The sequence below is a fragment of the Camelus ferus genome, chromosome 3 (genome assembly GCF_009834535.1).
Source record: "Camelus ferus isolate YT-003-E chromosome 3, BCGSAC_Cfer_1.0, whole genome shotgun sequence".
In the NCBI taxonomy this organism is placed as follows: Eukaryota; Metazoa; Chordata; class Mammalia; order Artiodactyla; family Camelidae; genus Camelus; species Camelus ferus.
In genome coordinates this window covers 104,917,614-104,934,209 of record NC_045698.1, presented here as the reverse complement: position 1 = coordinate 104,934,209, position 16,596 = coordinate 104,917,614, and the positions used below count along the sequence as shown (strand labels likewise).

Below are 16,596 nucleotides of genomic sequence, written 5' to 3'. Positions count from 1 at the left end.
AAACACAATCCTGACTGTTGAGGTGTCATGATCATATGTATTTTATAGATGAGAAAACCAAGACTCAGAGAGATGAAATGACCTACCCCTAATTCTATCATAATAAAAATAGTAGAAATGACTATTGGGCCCTCTCAGGCACTATGCACATACTCCGTGTGTGTACTTTGTACATTGGCACTATGGGTGCTAAGGGAGCACGTAACTGGAAGATAACTTCCCATGTGACCTTGGGGAAAGTCATCTTCTCTTTCCTGCTCTCAGTTTCAGGGGGCCTGATGACCTTTAGTTCTTCCACCTCTAAGGTCTGGGCAGAGCAGCTAAGAGCAAGGACCAGGAGAGTGGATTGAGCAAAGCCATGCGTGGAAATATCGCATCCCTCCCCCCTCATTTTAGTCACTGCCATCCCCCCTACTCCTGGCAGTAGGATATAATATAGCCTCCTAGAGTAATGTACGTACCAGTGATTCTCGGCTAGACTAAGGCTTCTTGTGACTCTGTTCTCAGGCTGGGGCTGTTCCCTTAGCAAGGAGGATGAAGGCAGTCAGAACCGAGCTTCGGATTTTCAACAAGCTGACGGAGCTGCAGATCAGCCTGGAAGGCTATGAGAAGGCTTTGGAATTTGCCACCTTGGCGGCCAGACTCAGCACCATTGCAGGTAGGTGGTCCTAACTGTCTAGTGTTTTGAATGGGAGGAGTGACGCTCCCCAAGGAGGGGCAACAAAGCCGGAACAGCATAGGTTCTGGAGCCAGACTCTGTGGGTTCAAATCCTGGATTCAACTGTTAGGGAGCCCCCAGTGAAGCAAACTGCTTAAAGCCTATAAACCTCACGTTTGTCATGGGCAAATCAGGATTACAAATGGTGCCCCCATCATGCAGTTGCTATGAAGACCGAATATAATCCAGGTAAAACCCTCAGCACAGTGCTTGGTACATAATAAGTCTTTGATAAGTGTTACTTGTGCACACTGATTATATTATATTTGGTATTATTCCCTCAGTACAGAGTAAATGGTATTTTAATACCATTTACTATCCTATGCACAGGCAATGCCCCATTACAAAAGCACTGTGCATTAACTTTTTAATTGGTTAATTATTAGTCAAGTGCACATTTTCCATATGGAATTGAAATGTAAATGAAGGTCAGATTACCAATGACCTAACTCATCAAGGAGCTGAAATAGCTTGCATTTACAACAAAAGCTAATGGGAAACAATATAAGTCCTTAAGACAGAAAAAAAAAAGGCAGAATAAAGAAAGATAAACTCATCTTGAATGTTGGTACTTGAGGAAAAGCAGGTTTGCTTAGAGGAGCCTTGATTAGATGTAGGGGCAAATGAAATCTTCTGTGATGATTCTGGAAGGGACTTCTGGGCATTCTCAAGGGCACGAGATGTGGATGGAACCAGACTTTATTGTGTCTAATTGTACTTCAGAGCTCTCTCTCTTCTCTTCCTACCTTTCCCTTTACTGTAGAAAACCTTATTTGAGTGGCTGTCTGCTGATCTCAGGAAGGCCTTGGGGGCCCAGGCAGCTCTCTCCGGAGTACTCTTTATCCTTCCCTGGATGGAAGCTGAAAGGAGGCTATATCCACCTTTTTATGCACTTCCCTGTGACTGGATTCTTCCATATCAGAGAGTTTTCTCTCCCTTGGATTTTCCGGTTTTAGTTTTGGCTTTTGGCCCTTTGAAGCTTAAAAGTGATATTTTTGGATTGCATCAAGCAGCCACCTTGCAAATACTCAAGAAACAAAATTGGAAGCCTTTGTTCTCTTTAAAAGGCTACTTTGTATTAAAGGAGTTAGTTATTGAAACAACAAACCCACCAAAAACCAAAACAACACGTTCTGGATTCATTAGACACCAGGGTTCTAAAGCATGAGTTAAAAGTGAGTAGCTTATCTGAGACCAGAAGCTGGTGAAGGGTCAGAGGGTGGCGACTCCTCATGGCAGTCGCGGAGAGCTCTCTGAAGAGAGACTTTCACGTGGAGAAGACATTTGTTACATGAAGTTACTCACTGTCGGGAATTCTTAGCTACTCTATCAAGCTAGTCTTGTCACCTGTCCCATCACAGGGATTTGGAAATAATTTTTCCCCAGAATCCTGAGTTACAGGGACATCTGCAATACGGAGAAAGTTTTCTTCAGGAATCATCCAGAAAACCTCGTCAACACACGTATTCCAATTAGCCACTCTCATAGATCCCTGTGTTTTCTTTTGCTGCACGTATCACAGGTGTGCTTTTACCTTTGTGGGATTATTTGAGGGATGTCTGTGTCCTGTGCGATAATAAGCCTCATGCAGGCAGGACCTCTTCTCCTTGGTTACTGTGTCCCAAGCTTAGTCCCTGATATCCTGGAGACCTCCAGGAGATTGTACAGAGTAAATGAGTGAACCAATGCTGTAAAGTGTCAGCTGCAGGCTATCTCCCTTAGTCTTCCTTTCCTAGGAGATCAGAGGCAGGAGCTGGTGGCCTTCCACCGTCTGGCTACTGTGTACCACTCGCTGCACATGTACGAGATGGCTGAGGACTGCTACCTGAAGACTCTGTCCCTCTGTCCACCCTGGCTGCAGAGTCCCAAGGAGGCCTTATACTACGCCAAGGTGTATTATCGTCTGGGCCGACTCACCTACCACCAGCTGAAGGTAAGAGCCAGGCTCCAGGTTCATCCAAGAGCTGCTGTCCACCTATATTCTTCCCTGACCCTGAGCCTTCAGGGTAGAGTAGAGAGGGACAGATGGGGAGTGTTGTCTCTTAGGGTGGGGAGTGGCTCTTCTGGGAACACAATAGCTCTTTCCACTTAGTCCCTTTGGAGACCTTGAGGAGGCTCCTGTCTCTGCTGAGAATACAGCTCCTAGCTCCTCTCCCTCCTTTCCCTGCTGTGATTTCTGTGGCCACTTCGTCTCTCATCCAGAAATTAATGCAACATTGTAAATTGACTACACTTTAATGAAAACAAAAATGAAAACAAACAAACAAACAACAAACATGCTTAAATAAAGAAGGTGATTTACTGGCTCAAGGAACTGGGAAGTTCAGATATAAATTTAATTTCAGATAATTTAATTTCTGGCTGCTAGTACTCAAATGTCATCATGAATTTCCCCACCTCTCTCTCTATCTCTTGGCTCTGTATGTTTCTACTTCTCTTGGTATGTTGGCCTCTTCCCTTCCAGATACTGGCAGGCTCAAGCCCACATCTAAAAGGGTGAGGGACCATTTTGTCTATTAGGTCACACTTGAAAGGCCCCGGGGACAGGTCAGCTTGAGTCATTTACACACTCCTGAAGCTCTGTGCCCAAGGTGATGCTGCTTCACGATTGTCTGAGCCTGGGTAAGGTGCCACCCTTGTGCCTGGGGAGGAGGGCCACCAGGGTTAGCAATGTCACAGAACTGCAGCAGAGTGGGCGAGGGGAGTTCCCCCAAGGAACCAGGAGAAGGGAGTGGGAAAGGATGTCGGGCAGACAAAATCCAGTGTTCTCAGAGTTCCCAGCACTACCTCCCAGCCTCTCCTGGAAATGTCGGCTAATGCTGTCTCTTCTCTGCCCCCATGCCACGGGGTTAGGATGCCCATGATGCCACTGAGTACTTCTGGCTGGCCCTGGCCGCAGCGATCCTTCTGGGTGACGAGGAGCTGGAGGACACCATTAGGACCAGGCTGAACAACGTCTGCCGGAGCCCCCTGTGGCACAGCAGCCCCTCTGGGCGCTCCTCAGAGAGGGCCCGGTGGCTGAGTGGAGGGGGCCTGGCTCTCTGAGTAAGGACAGCTAAACCATCTCTGACCAGCTGCCATGGCCAGAAGCTACCTCCCTGCCCTAGGCTCTTCGACACTAATCTGGGGGATCTGATTCATCACCTGGCCCGGCCTCTCGGCTCACAGTGGGAAGAACATAGTGCAAGGGGACAGGGCTCATTCTGGGCCCCACAAGGAGTGGATGGTGGAGCAGGGATTAGGAGTCCTGGCTTTGTGGGTAGAGCCTTTCCGGTAGACTGTGGCCCTTCCACAATACAGACCGTGAAATGCAGTTTTCTAGACACACAGTTCTAGAGGAAATGAGAATCCTTGCCCCTTAGAAAAGCTGTCCCCTTCCCTCAGTGGAGAAATCAGGCTCTGCACTAGAGAGAAGCAAGCAGATTGCACTTTGTTCCCTTCACTGACTTTTCTCAGGGAAAGACAACCCTCCCCTTGCCAGCAGAGAAACTGGTCATTTCTTTCTTCTCTCTCTCCAGCCGGAGGAGATGCCACTCCTGCTCATAGGGACTGGCAGGCAGGGATTCAATGCTCTTAGCTCAAAAGACACAGCCTCAGAATGGCCAGTTGGAAGGCATAGGGGGTGAGGTCTGATGCGGATTCACCATCTCCATCCTGCCCTGAGGCTCTGCCCTCCCATAACCTCCCAGACACCCTGGGGAAGCTTCCCAAGGGCCAAGGCTTAAAAACTGAGCACTAAGAAAATTATGACCTAAATTACATGTAAATAGTGTATATCATTAAATATTGCTCATTTATGTTTATTCACACATGTGTCTCCTTAATAATAGGGAGAGATGAGGTAGGAGACTTGAAGGTTAAATCCCAAGGGGTATTGATTCCAGGGCTGCTCCTGCACGAAACTTCTCTATTAGTTGTCTGTCACTGCATGACACACCCAGTGGCTTGAAACATTCATTATCCCACAGCTTCTGCAGGAAGGCAGGAATCCAAGTGTGAATTAATTGGGTCCTCTGGCTCAGGGTGGCTCACAGGGCTATGATCAAGGTGTCCGCTGCACCTGTAGTCTTCTCAAGCTTAACTAGGGAAGGATCCTTCCAGACTCACATTGCTATTGGCAGGAGTAACTTCTTTTCTTGCTGTTGGCCACAGGATGCCCACAGGCCCTTCCCTTTGGGCTTCTCCATAGGACAGCTCAGTGATATGGCAGCCTGCTTCATCAGAGTGAGAAGGACAGGGGTGAGAGCCAGGACAGAAAGTCAGTGTCTTCTCCTAACTAATCTCAGAAGTGACATCCAACTAGTTTTGCCTGTTTTATTCATTGTAAGTGAGTCGCTAGGTCTAGTCCACTCAAAAAGGGAGGGAATTACCAAGGGTGTGAATACCAGGAGGTGGGGAGTCACTGGGGGCTGTTTCAGAAGCTGCCTACCACAGTATCTGAATTCTTTGATAATGGAATCAGGAGTTCTCTGAAGCAGAATCTCTGGGCCCAGGAGCCCTAGCTTTACCCCACTCCCCAGGTGATTCTAAGGCTCACTAAAGCATGAGAAGCACTGTCCAGGGACCATGGTTCTCAGAGTATGCAAAGGGATCATCTGGGGAGCTTGCTGAGAATGAACCTTCTGGTTCTTACCCCAATAATTCAGTAGATCTAGGAGATGTCCTAGGAACATGCATCTTGAATGCACATCTCAAGTGAGCCTGATGGAGGTGGTTCACTTTTGCTCTAAAATACGGGAACATACAAGAATATCTGGCCATAGGGCTCACCACCTGACACCCAACAGCTTAGATTTTACTGTCAGGCCCTCTGCCTTACTTTCGAGCTGCTTGGGCCAACCAAATGGTTGGTGGTGGGGTGGAGTGGGAGGAGGGGGGTGAGTTGAGTCAGCATTGCATCTTCTACTCACCAAGGTTATGTACACATCAGTATATCTTATTTTCTCTTAGTAGCTTGTTGGTTGTCAAAACACCCTAGACTCTAGAGTATTATTCTCCAGGAAGGAAATGAAGTGACCTAGTTCACTACCAAGTAAGACAGATGTGGTATTGCTCTTACCACAAACCATAAAATCCCCAGGCGGGGAGGAATGTTGAAGATGAGTTTGACCTCCCATGCAGAGTCCTTTCAGCCTCATTCCAGGGAGACCAACAAGGGCACATGCATTCCAGAATGGTTGTGCATCTTGTATTTGAAGAAGGCTTGCTTGGCCCTGGGACCCATGCCATGAACCATTCCCCATTTGTCTCAGGTTACAGACCCTCTCCCTTTTCCCCACTGACCTATTACTCTCTCTGGCCAGATGCCAATTTCTGTCCCCCTGAGTATGGTTGCTATAACTGGTATGTGCCGGTGGGCAGAGAGTACAGAGGTTCATTACTGTACTACATGTAACTATTTTAACGTTGCATTAAGGTTTTTCTTCTTTCCAGCAGCTGTGTCTCACCATTGGCTCACATTGAGCTTATGATCAGTTGAGACCTCTTCTCACATGAATCTGTTTGATTGGATCTTTCTCAATTGTTACAAATATACATACACACATAAGTACATATATATATATATGTGTGTGTGTATGTATTTAGGTGAAGGGCATAATAACTATCCATTTTAGATTTCACTGGGAAATTTGGTAAAATTTTCTGATACTGTGCACTTTGGTTTACCTATAAATCTGGTAAATTTGCCTTTAACCAGGTCAGTTATAAAAATGTTTAGCACATCTCCAAAGACAAGGATAAAACTCTTTTTTTAAATGAGAAAAACATTGTTCTGTATCATTGCAGTGAATACATCCTGTATGCAAATTACTCTGCTGAAATAGTCTTTAAACGTATCTGAAAATCCGATTTAAAAAATGTGGTAACTATATCCCCTGGAATCATGCTGATGCTGCGTTTCATGATCCACAGAGAGTGAGTGAAATGGTGTTTGGATGTGGTCTCTGTTTAAGCAGGTTTTGTTATATGTATATAGCAGCCAAAGATGAATCACTTACCCTCTTTATCCTAATCCTCCCCCACATTTAGTGGTCTGCCTGGCTCCTGGCTCCTTGCATCTAATCTAAATAAAGAACTAAGAAGGACTTACAACACTGTGGAAAACCCTGTAACATGTTTTCTCAGCTTTCAGGTATATTACTTCCTTATCCAACCGTGTTAATGCTTTGAAACCTAATATTGCTTTTATCCTTTTCTTATTTGCTCTTTCATAATTTTAAGATGTCTTTGTATTGTGTCTGTATGTGTGTGTGTGTTTGCTTGTGCTTTGTTAAGCAAAATGTAACTCATTTGACAAGTTTATCTGGGGAAGGAGGTATAAAGAGGTAGAGAGTTTCGGAAATAGAGGGAGAAACAATTCACCACGGGGTGAAGAGACCTGGATTTTAGTCTAAAATTTGACATTAAATTGCAATATGACTTTGGGCAAGTCACTTAACCTCTGTACACTTCACATGTCTGATCTCTAATATAGAAAGTGTGACTTCCTCTGGGTTCCTTTTCAGCAATGTTATTTCCATGCCGTATGAGCAGGAAGAGAGACTTGTATCTGGGAGATGAAATCATTTATTTTTATGGCCCAATTTTATTCTCTTGTTTTTACAGGTGAGTAAACTTAGAAGCAGAAAATTAAATTTTCTCCTAACCACAAAGGTAGTTGTGATAAAGACTGCAGTACCCTGGATCTCATGACTCATAGACTTAGCTGCAGAAATGTAATTCATTCAGGGTGACTTTCACAGTTGTATGCATGTGTGCATGCATGTGTATATGTGTGCATGCATGGATGTGTGCATGTATGCACGTGCCATGCACACATGCATTTATCACCATATGTGACACCTGAACAGCCACTTACCAGTTTTTTTCTAAAGGGATTTACTTCCTTTACTCATACAAAATTAATTTTATAAAGGATGACTGGTCCATGTAGAAAAAAAGACTTTTATTGCTTTCTATAAACTGAATTTCATAAATAAAAATAAATACAGTGGAAACAAAACAATGTACTAAATTCAAGCTAGATCCTTTTGCTTATGCCAAGCGCCCAGCCTAGGCTTGATCTGGCATTATTTGAAAATAAAGAGATTAACAACTGGCAGGGAGTGTTGAAGACAGACTAATACTGTTGTTCTTGAGCAATCAGGGAAACAGAGCAAGCCGCCTGAACGACAGACCTCCTCACAATGAGAGTCAGTGCTGTTCAGTGCCAAGTCTGGGCACACTCTTCCCACTTCAGGTAAGTGGGGACTCAGTTGTATAAGAGGGAAGGGACAGATATAAATATAATCCAGGATGGGAAGCATTGTGAGGGGAGCTAATTACGGAGTGTAGTGAGAACTCAGGGGACATAACCCAGGCACAGGAGCGAGGACATTAGGTTGGGCTCCCTGGAGGAAGTGACATTTAAACTGAATCCTGAGAGAGAGAGAGATCTGCTTAATTCTAATGGCAGCCTAGGGGATTGACAGACAAGGAATGTGTCAAGAGGGCCTGGTGTTTTCTGACAACCGCAGTGAGTTGAACAAAGCTGGAGCAGAGTCAGGGAGGGAGGGAAGGGAAGTGAGAGAAAACGCTGGAGAGAGGAGCTGGAAACAGACACTGAGGGTAAGGGGGTGCCTTGAAAAGGTTATAAGCAGGAGGGAGAGGCAGGGTCAGATCTGTGCTTTGGAAAGATGAATCCGGAAGCAGCATGAAATTGGATTACAGGGCAGCAGGAGGGAAGGTGGGAGACCCATTAGGACGTGGCTATTGCAACAATACACTCCAGCTTTTATTTAAATTTCACCAGTTTTCCCAGTAAAGTCCTTCTTTTTTTTTGAGCCAAGATCCCAGAGTACCACATTGCATTTAGCTGTCATATTTCCCTAGACATCTCTGGTCTGTGATAGTTTCTCAGTCTTTCCTTGTTTTTCATGATCTTGACTTCCTTCCCTTTTGATAGTTGCCCCCATTGAGATGTGTGGACAGGGAAAGGAAGGAAGAATAAATTCAAGGATATGAGCTCTATACTCACCAGGCAGCAGTTCCTGGTGGGTGCAAAGGAGTCAGGCATACAGGTTAGCATCTGTCTCAGTAGCTGTGTGACCTTCAGCAAGTTAATTAACTTCTCTGAGCCCAGTGTTGTCAGGATTATATCAGACAACACATGTAAAAGTTCTGAGCACACCCAGTGCCTGGCACATAATGTGAATGCTAGATGATCTGATAGATTTGTTTACTTTCTTTGTTTCATAGATGAGAAAATGGCTGAGGCACATCTATCTTTGGGGACAGATCTTTACCCAAAGAAGAAAGAAACTTGATTCAAGACTCAAAACAAATGAGTCTGTTTTTAAAGTGAATTAATTAAATGGTTTATGTTCTAAAGAATGCCTACTATGACCCCACCCTTTATTTATTTTAAAGTTAAGATTTAATCTTAACTCTTTTTCATACTAAGTTTTATTTACCACTTTGCAATTCAGTCACATTTTGTTTCTTTCTTGGTGTAAGCCTTGAAGTTCAAAAGCGCAACCAGACTTAGCAGTTGCTGGGAATGCTGGTCCTGCATTCAAGGACACCTGGGTCTGAAGCTGGGTGAGTGACTGGGCAAGTTACTCTACACTCTTCAGCCTCAGTTTTGACTCTTCTTGGAGTTTTACTTGAGACCTCAAGTGTGGATGACTAGGTATAAGCCCTCAATTCATGGTAGCTCTCATACTGAAGCAGAACTAAGTGGAGTCTTAGGAAGCATATCTGGTTCTGGGCTCCACGTACGAAGACAGGGATGTGTGTTAGGGGTGCAGTTCTCTTGGGGCTTTTACCTCTTGGTAAGACCTCTTAGTGAGGCCTACCTCTTGGATGGGACAGCATATATTTTTTCCAGTCTGCACCCTTCTGCTCCCCCAACCCTAGTCAGTTATTTCAGAACTCAGGTGTGTTAGAGGATGGAGGCTGCTGGCAGTCCAAGCTCTGAGAACATGCAGTCAATTCACCTTCCTCTAAGGGGTATAGTCTGTCCAGAGAAGCAGGGACAGATGGCTGCTAGAGGCTGGGGAGGCTCTGCCCAGCTGTGACATGTGATGGGCCAGAGGTGGGGCCATGTGTGGCTGAGGCTCAGTCACAGGGCCACTCAGCTCAGTTTCCCAGGAGACTGCAAGGGAAGGACACTGTGCTTTCAAAATTATTTCAAAAGTGAGAACTCCAGCTCCCACTTCTAGTGCTGCCTTGGACTCACTGCCCAGGGCATCACAATAGCTCAAGGGGTGCATTCCCCCAGGTGAGCTTGTAGACAGGGTACAGGGAGAATGGCTGCAGTTACATGGGTAAGAAGCAAGGCTTCTGCCACTCTATGGCAGAAATCAAGAGCTCCAGCAGGGGGCAGTAAAGCCTCTCCTAAATAGCAGATAATTACCAAAGGATGTATCTAAGAGCTCTGGGTCAGCCTACAGCAGTGGCTTTCAATTTTTTTTTTTTTCTTCCTGTGACACACAATAAGGGTTACATTTTATGTTGTATCCAGTATGCATATGCACACACACACACACACACACATAAACGTATACGTATGTTTGACAAAATACCACGTAGTGCTTACGACATGAAACGCACTTTGAACCGTTCTATTCCATCCTATTCATTATTAAAAACATTCTATTCTAATTTATAAACATCCAGCCTATGACCTACTAAATTGATTTCCAGATTCACTAACCTGCAGTTTGAAAAGTGCTGGCCTTGGAGGGGCTCTCTGAAAAGGCACAGGAGGGCTCTGGCCTTTGTTCTTTCTTATATATCATTTGATGGACAATTTTATTGAAACCAGAGAATGTATACCTATCAAAATGAAAATAATGGTTGACATTTTTGAATGAATATTACATATGAGGCCCTGTGAAAGATCTTTCTGAGAACTCTCTCATGTAATCCAATAATGTTTCGAGGAAGATACTATTATTGTTATCTCCACTGAGGTTCAGCAAGTGGACGTGGCTTATGTCCACAGTTAGTAAGTGGCTGAAGCAAGATTTGAACTCATGTCTTCCTGATGCTGGAAGTAGACTGTGAAGCCATTACGTGATTTTGTGGGACTGTGTCAGGTGACACATCTCTGGGACAGGTACCATCACTAATGTGGTCATGAATAGAAGCAGGTTAAAACTTGTTTTAGCAGCCTGAAATATTAGGCTGAAATCAATGTGGAGGTTCTGGCAGGTCAAAAACTTAATTATTCTAGAACAGAATTGGAGAGAACTGATTTTTCTAGGAGGTCTTGAGAAAAATATGGAGGTTATCACTGACCACAGTCAGATGACAGTCTAGAAGATAGGATAAATCATCTTTCCCAAATGGAAAACGAAAGGAGGAATAGAAAGTTTATAATGGCAAAGTGGTTATAGGCCAAAGCAAACTACAAATTAGATTTTAAAGTTTCCAGGGGGAGCACAGGGTGAATTTGCAGGAGATCTATCCCTAAACTGATAGCAGAAGACTGCGGACACCTGAGGCAGCCAGGTGGATGGCGCCTTGTGGGTCTCAGTCATCATGGTACCTGTGGCTTGAATGGCAGCAGCAGAAAGGACATCACAGATGTGAGAGAATTACCTACTTTTGATATCCTGGGGAAGCTGGTGGGGATACCATCTTCCTCCAAATGTGTCTTGTGAAACAAACAGGCAGGGAGAAGCCCATGCTCATGTTGAGATGTTTGAATTCTTACGCATAAACAGTGTTAGAAACAGGTGTTTTTGTTTTTGTTTTTGTTTTTTTGTAAACTGATTCACAATATTTAAGAATGCTTATCTATTCTCTTAACCTATTTTATTTTATTTGGAATTGCAAATTTGTACCTACTGCAAATTCTATGGAAATAATTTTTAAAATAGGCAATCTCTTCTATTTCTAACCTTTGTTTCTAACCTTTCAGATCTAGAGTATGATATTTAAACATGATGTATATGACTCTCAACTACTTTACCTTTCTGGCCTGGGCCAAATGTTATGTGTGAAGTTGACATTTTTGTTCTTGAACTTTCTTGTAAGCTGAGAACTTTGTTGTTTGTTCATCTGGGGAAATATTGGACATCTGCTTCATAGAGATGCTCGTAGGAACATCCCTGACGTCTCTGCGCATTGTCCCAGACAGCAGTGACACCAGCTACATCTGCTTTCCTCCCCAGGGCGCTGCCAAGGGCCAGGCTGAAGTAACAGCTGCATGGTAACCCCAGTGACCAAACAGATACTTATTCATGAAACAAACAAAACGGACTTCTGTCTGTCCTAGAACATGTAGCTTTGGGACTCTAGTGGGTGGAGGGAAGGATAGCCAAACAGAAGGATGACGTGGAGGGTATGCAATTTTGGTTGTTTAAAGTCCTAAGGGATTATGACAGTCTGACCCTCTCCCAAGTCCTGTAGCATTCTTTTCTTTCCTGTTATATAAAGTTTGTCTTTCTCTCTATTTCTTCTTGTATCCTTAGATTAGGTTCTTCCTCTTACATGTGCTTGTAGATCCCTGTATTTTTCCTTCCGGGCACTTATCACAGTTTGTAATTATACTGTCTGTGTGGCTTTAAAAAAAATTCCCGTGCACCACCTAGATCGGAAGCTTCTTAAGAGTGGAGACCTTGTCTGGTCACTTACCTTCCTATTTCCTGAGTTGTTACCAATATCTGACACATGGTAGACTCTCAGTAAAGGTTTGGTGAATGGGTTAATAAAAATGAATGAATGAAACTTTGGATTCAGGTCGTGGCCCCTTCATATCATTTATGAGGGGGAGAAAGTATTAAAACCACAATCTACCTGCTTTTTGCTCATGAGTAACATAGGGGATTAGGTGATAGGGTAAGAGTATTGAGAATAATAAGCATAATTTTCATTTGTTTAGAATGAATTGCTGTAGATGCGCTGACCTCTTCCCAGCTTTCAGAGAGGAAGCAGTTATGACTAGGGATAATCATGGTCTTTAACTGAGCCCCTGCCCTCTTTACTAGGCACTGTGCTTAGTAATTCACCTGCAGTATATGACTGGATCCTCCAAATTACCCTACAAAGAAGGTGTTATTTTCCCTACTTTCCAGATGAAGGAATCAGGGCTCAGAGTAGTTAAGACACTGATAGAGATGCAAAACCAGTTCTGTCTGACCTGAAAATCAGTGCTTTTAATAACTATGTAATTCTGGTTTCACATTTCCTCTTTAGAACTTAGGATCTTGAAGGGAATGATTTGCCCTGTGAACATTTGATGGTCACCCTTTGTCTTAAGGAGGGGAATGACCAGAAAAGCTCGGAGCAAGAAACCTTATTTGTACCAGCAGTCATCTACCAAGCATCACAGGAAATCCCTTCAGGGCTGAAGGTTCTGTGGGAGAAAGGGCACTAGGGTCAGGGGACACCTTTAGGATATTTTGTGTTCTAACTGGGAAGAGATTGTTTCAGACTCACAAATCATAAATTGGGGGTGTGGTGAGATGCAGGACGGAAGACCTAGTCTCTGCCTTTGAGTATCTGTTGGTCTTTTGGGAGGGGAGTGGATACCCACGTGCGAAGCTCTAGGAGGGAAAGTCTGAGTCAGAGGGTAGCTCCTGTGGGACAGTGGAAACAAAGATGTATCCATCCATCCATCTATCCAACCAACCAATATCAAACACCTCACACTCCAGTGAGCAAGGTCGTCACAGTCCATGAATCATGAAGCCATGGGCTCCTGGGTGGACCAGGGTCCCCGGGTGAACCTCTCCATCATTCTCACCATCAGAGCTGAGATTTGAGCACTTAAACTCCAGATATTGTGCTTCAGGTGTGCTTCCATTATATCACTGGCTCCTCTTACGCAGTCTCACCCCACCCAGGAAGTAACTGTGTACTGTAATTGTTCAAATAGAACACATGAGAGAACAGGTCTAGGGAGGTTAAATGAGAGGTTAGCTTACCCAAAGTCCTGCAGGTGCAAAGTGGCAGAGTGAGGAGACCAGTCTAAGCCTAGTCTGTATTACGAGTACTGAGTCGGGATACAAATCTAAGCCTCATCCATACCGCAGTTATTTCATAAAACTGAAGCTAGACGTTTGCTAAATGTCATGGAGCTTCAGATGGATTGATCTTATTTCACCCGAACATCCTACCCAGAATGAATTGTGGTACCATTGGAAAACTGCACTGTTTTATCAAAGGTAGGACCTCAGAGAAGTTTTTAAAGCTCTTGGTAAAGTTAGGGTGATAACAGTATTTCTCTTGCAGGGTTCTTGTAGAGATTAAATGAGTTAATATACGTAAAGTGCTTAGACTGGTACCTGGTACATGTTGTGTAAGTGGTGGCTGTGATTGCTGTGGTTCTATTGACAGGCATTTGAGAAGAGTGTTTTATGTGAAGAAGATAATGAATTCAGCTCGGAACTTGTGGCGTGCTTATATTTTGCATCCAACTGGATGTGAAACCAGTTTAATGTCCATACTGTCCACTTGACGTTATAGGCCATGAGGTCAGAGATTGGGTCACCCCTGTACCCACAGCATGAGGATAGTGCCTGACCCACACCAGGTATTCAATATTGATTTATTGGATAAATGAATGAATGAATGAATGAATGCATGGTAGGCACTGTTTAGGGTATAAATTATACATGGATAAAATGGTGAAATAAATATGTCCCCTGAAGGACACCAGCAGATATGAAATAGAGAGGTATGAGAGTGAGTGTGGTCTTCCTGCAGAGACTCCAAATAATGTATGGCCCCCAGGGAGAAGAGGGGTTGTTCTTTTTCCAGTTCTTACATTTCAGGGCCCTGAGATGTCCTAGGCCAGGGAGTCACAGTGTCCTGGAGTTCTCTGCCAGCTAAACTATGTTGCCAGTCCCCTTTACAAGAAAGGACCTTTCTTCCTGTCCTTTGGCTTCAAACTGGGGTCAAAAGCCTTAGGCTGATGTGAAAATAAATAAAGACCCTGAGCAGACAAAGGCCATTCTGCTGCCAGCCCTCACTATAAACACTGCCCTTCCTTTCCTCTAGTCTGGAGCTTCCAGGTACTTCCCTGGGCCCATCATGACCTCACTTGGCCTAACGGCCTCGTGGTTGCAGCAGATCCTGGTGGTCTTGTGGGATGAGAAGGGGGGCTTCTGAGATAAATCAGAGGTAAGTGACAGCCGACTTTCTGAAAAAGAAAATGTGCGTGTGTGTATGCATACTAAAGGTTGTCATACATCTTGCTTTTATAAAGGATGTATGGCACACAATTTACAAATAGCAATAAAATATCAATGATTGTACTGTAAATTTCATATAACCAATTGATTCCCAGACAATACATTCAGTGATTTATGTGGAACCTTTGTATCTAGAGCCAACCATGGTTGCAGTTGGATAACAAGATTAGTTTTGACACGAATACTCATTGATATTTTCATTAACAAGTAAGACAAAAGTGAAATAACAAAGAGGTTGGAAATCACTCATTTGTCAACAGTATGAGTGGCTTTTTTTTTTTTTCTGAGTTCAAAAGACTGTTGCCTCATTTTTTGTGCTTATTACCATGGAACAGCTGTAGACTTAACAGACACGGTTTTAAGTATAATATACATTATTAGCATCACTTTCTTAACTCTAGACAATCAGCAAAGCTGTAAGTGAGGTCTTGGTTTGTAGCATTTGCAAATTTCTGTCATATAAATACTCCAGCCTTGCTGATTTCAGGCTGCTAATGTGATGTCACTGAATATGGGTGGGTAGAGATGTGCACATCACCACAGAGTATTTCTCCCACACAGATTTGAAGAGCGTGAACAGCCTCAGTAGCAAAATCTACCAATCTAATTAGGAAGTGATGACTTTTAAATATTACCTCTTTTTAAGCTGATATATTTAATTATAAGTTTATATTCTTTGTGTAATTTGACTTTTAATAATGACTGTGCTTAACAACCAGCTCACCAAATTCCTGAAATTTAACACTTGGCTCTCAGGAGTGGGTTTGAGCCAGCTCTGGCATGCCACTGACCCCAGCCTTGTCAAAGAAGATAAGGTCAAGATAAGAGTGAGTGGTCACGAGGCCGAGAGGTCTGGTGCAGGAGCCAGTGCCTAGCACTAGAGATAACATGAAACAAGTAACTGCTGAGACTACAAAAAGGGAAGGCAAAGAGGAGATTGACCCTTCTTGTTCAGGAAGTAAAGAAAGTTCTCCTGGAACCCTCTTGAAGGTTTGGGAAATTCTTCACTCACTTCCCTCACCCCATAACATTTACTCCCTGGTGTAAATGTTAACTTCTTTGTTGACCTTATAGGATTAAAGCTTGCCTAGAATAATATCATGTGTGCTAGTTGCTTGGCTTTCCAAGTGAGCTTTGCAAAGGCAGTGGTTATGTCAGTTTGTTTGCCTCATCAGAGCATCTCCTGCAAATGATTGCATCCTCAGTGACAAAACACGGCTGTAAGAAGTTTTGACCTCCCTGTGTTGGCACTTCCTGTTTGACCCGTGTTTAACGTGGCAGACATTTTGACCTCTGTGCTTTGGCCCTGAGGATACTTTGCTTCCATGCTTATAACTACAAGCATTTAAAGCACCAACATGGTTGAATTTTTGCCACGGAAGTATTTTTCTTAATTAAGTCTCATTAAGCCATTTTATTGTCACGATCAGTGTTCAAATAGTGCAGTGAAATCATTTCTACTTTTTGTCATTTCTCTTCTCATTTTACCAAAATAGTTTTATAGAGATTCATGCCTTTCCATGTGAATTTTCACAAGGAAGGCTTAATTTACTGATTATGATTTATCTGTGTCAAATGTATCAAATTTTAGCTTCTGCCAGAGTGAATTTTCTATTGTGGCTTTATTTCTACTAAGTCCAATTTTCATGGTACACATTTGGTTGATGTGAACTTTGTCGGGACAGTTTGATT

The 16,596-nt window shown here is 43.6% G+C and overlaps 1 protein-coding gene across 12 annotated transcripts in view; it reads left to right on the top strand.

Moving 5' to 3' along the window:
• Positions 1-10,237, top strand: part of SH3TC2 (SH3 domain and tetratricopeptide repeats 2) — a 62,708-nt gene extending 52,471 nt beyond the window's left edge. The window contains exons 15-21 of one of the 12 annotated variants that reach the window (XR_004318790.1): positions 508-658; positions 2,455-2,651; positions 3,572-3,763; positions 6,506-6,634; positions 6,749-6,851; positions 7,225-8,778; positions 9,215-10,237. Coding sequence is in view for 6 of the 12 variants with exons in the window: in XM_032477053.1 (XP_032332944.1) it covers positions 508-658; positions 2,455-2,651; positions 3,572-3,763 (540 nt within the window). In the remaining 6 variants the exon portion in view is untranslated. The other 11 variants (XR_004318791.1, XR_004318787.1, XR_004318788.1 and 8 more) reach the window with 11 other exon arrangements.
• Positions 10,238-16,596: the final 6,359 nt, after the last annotated feature.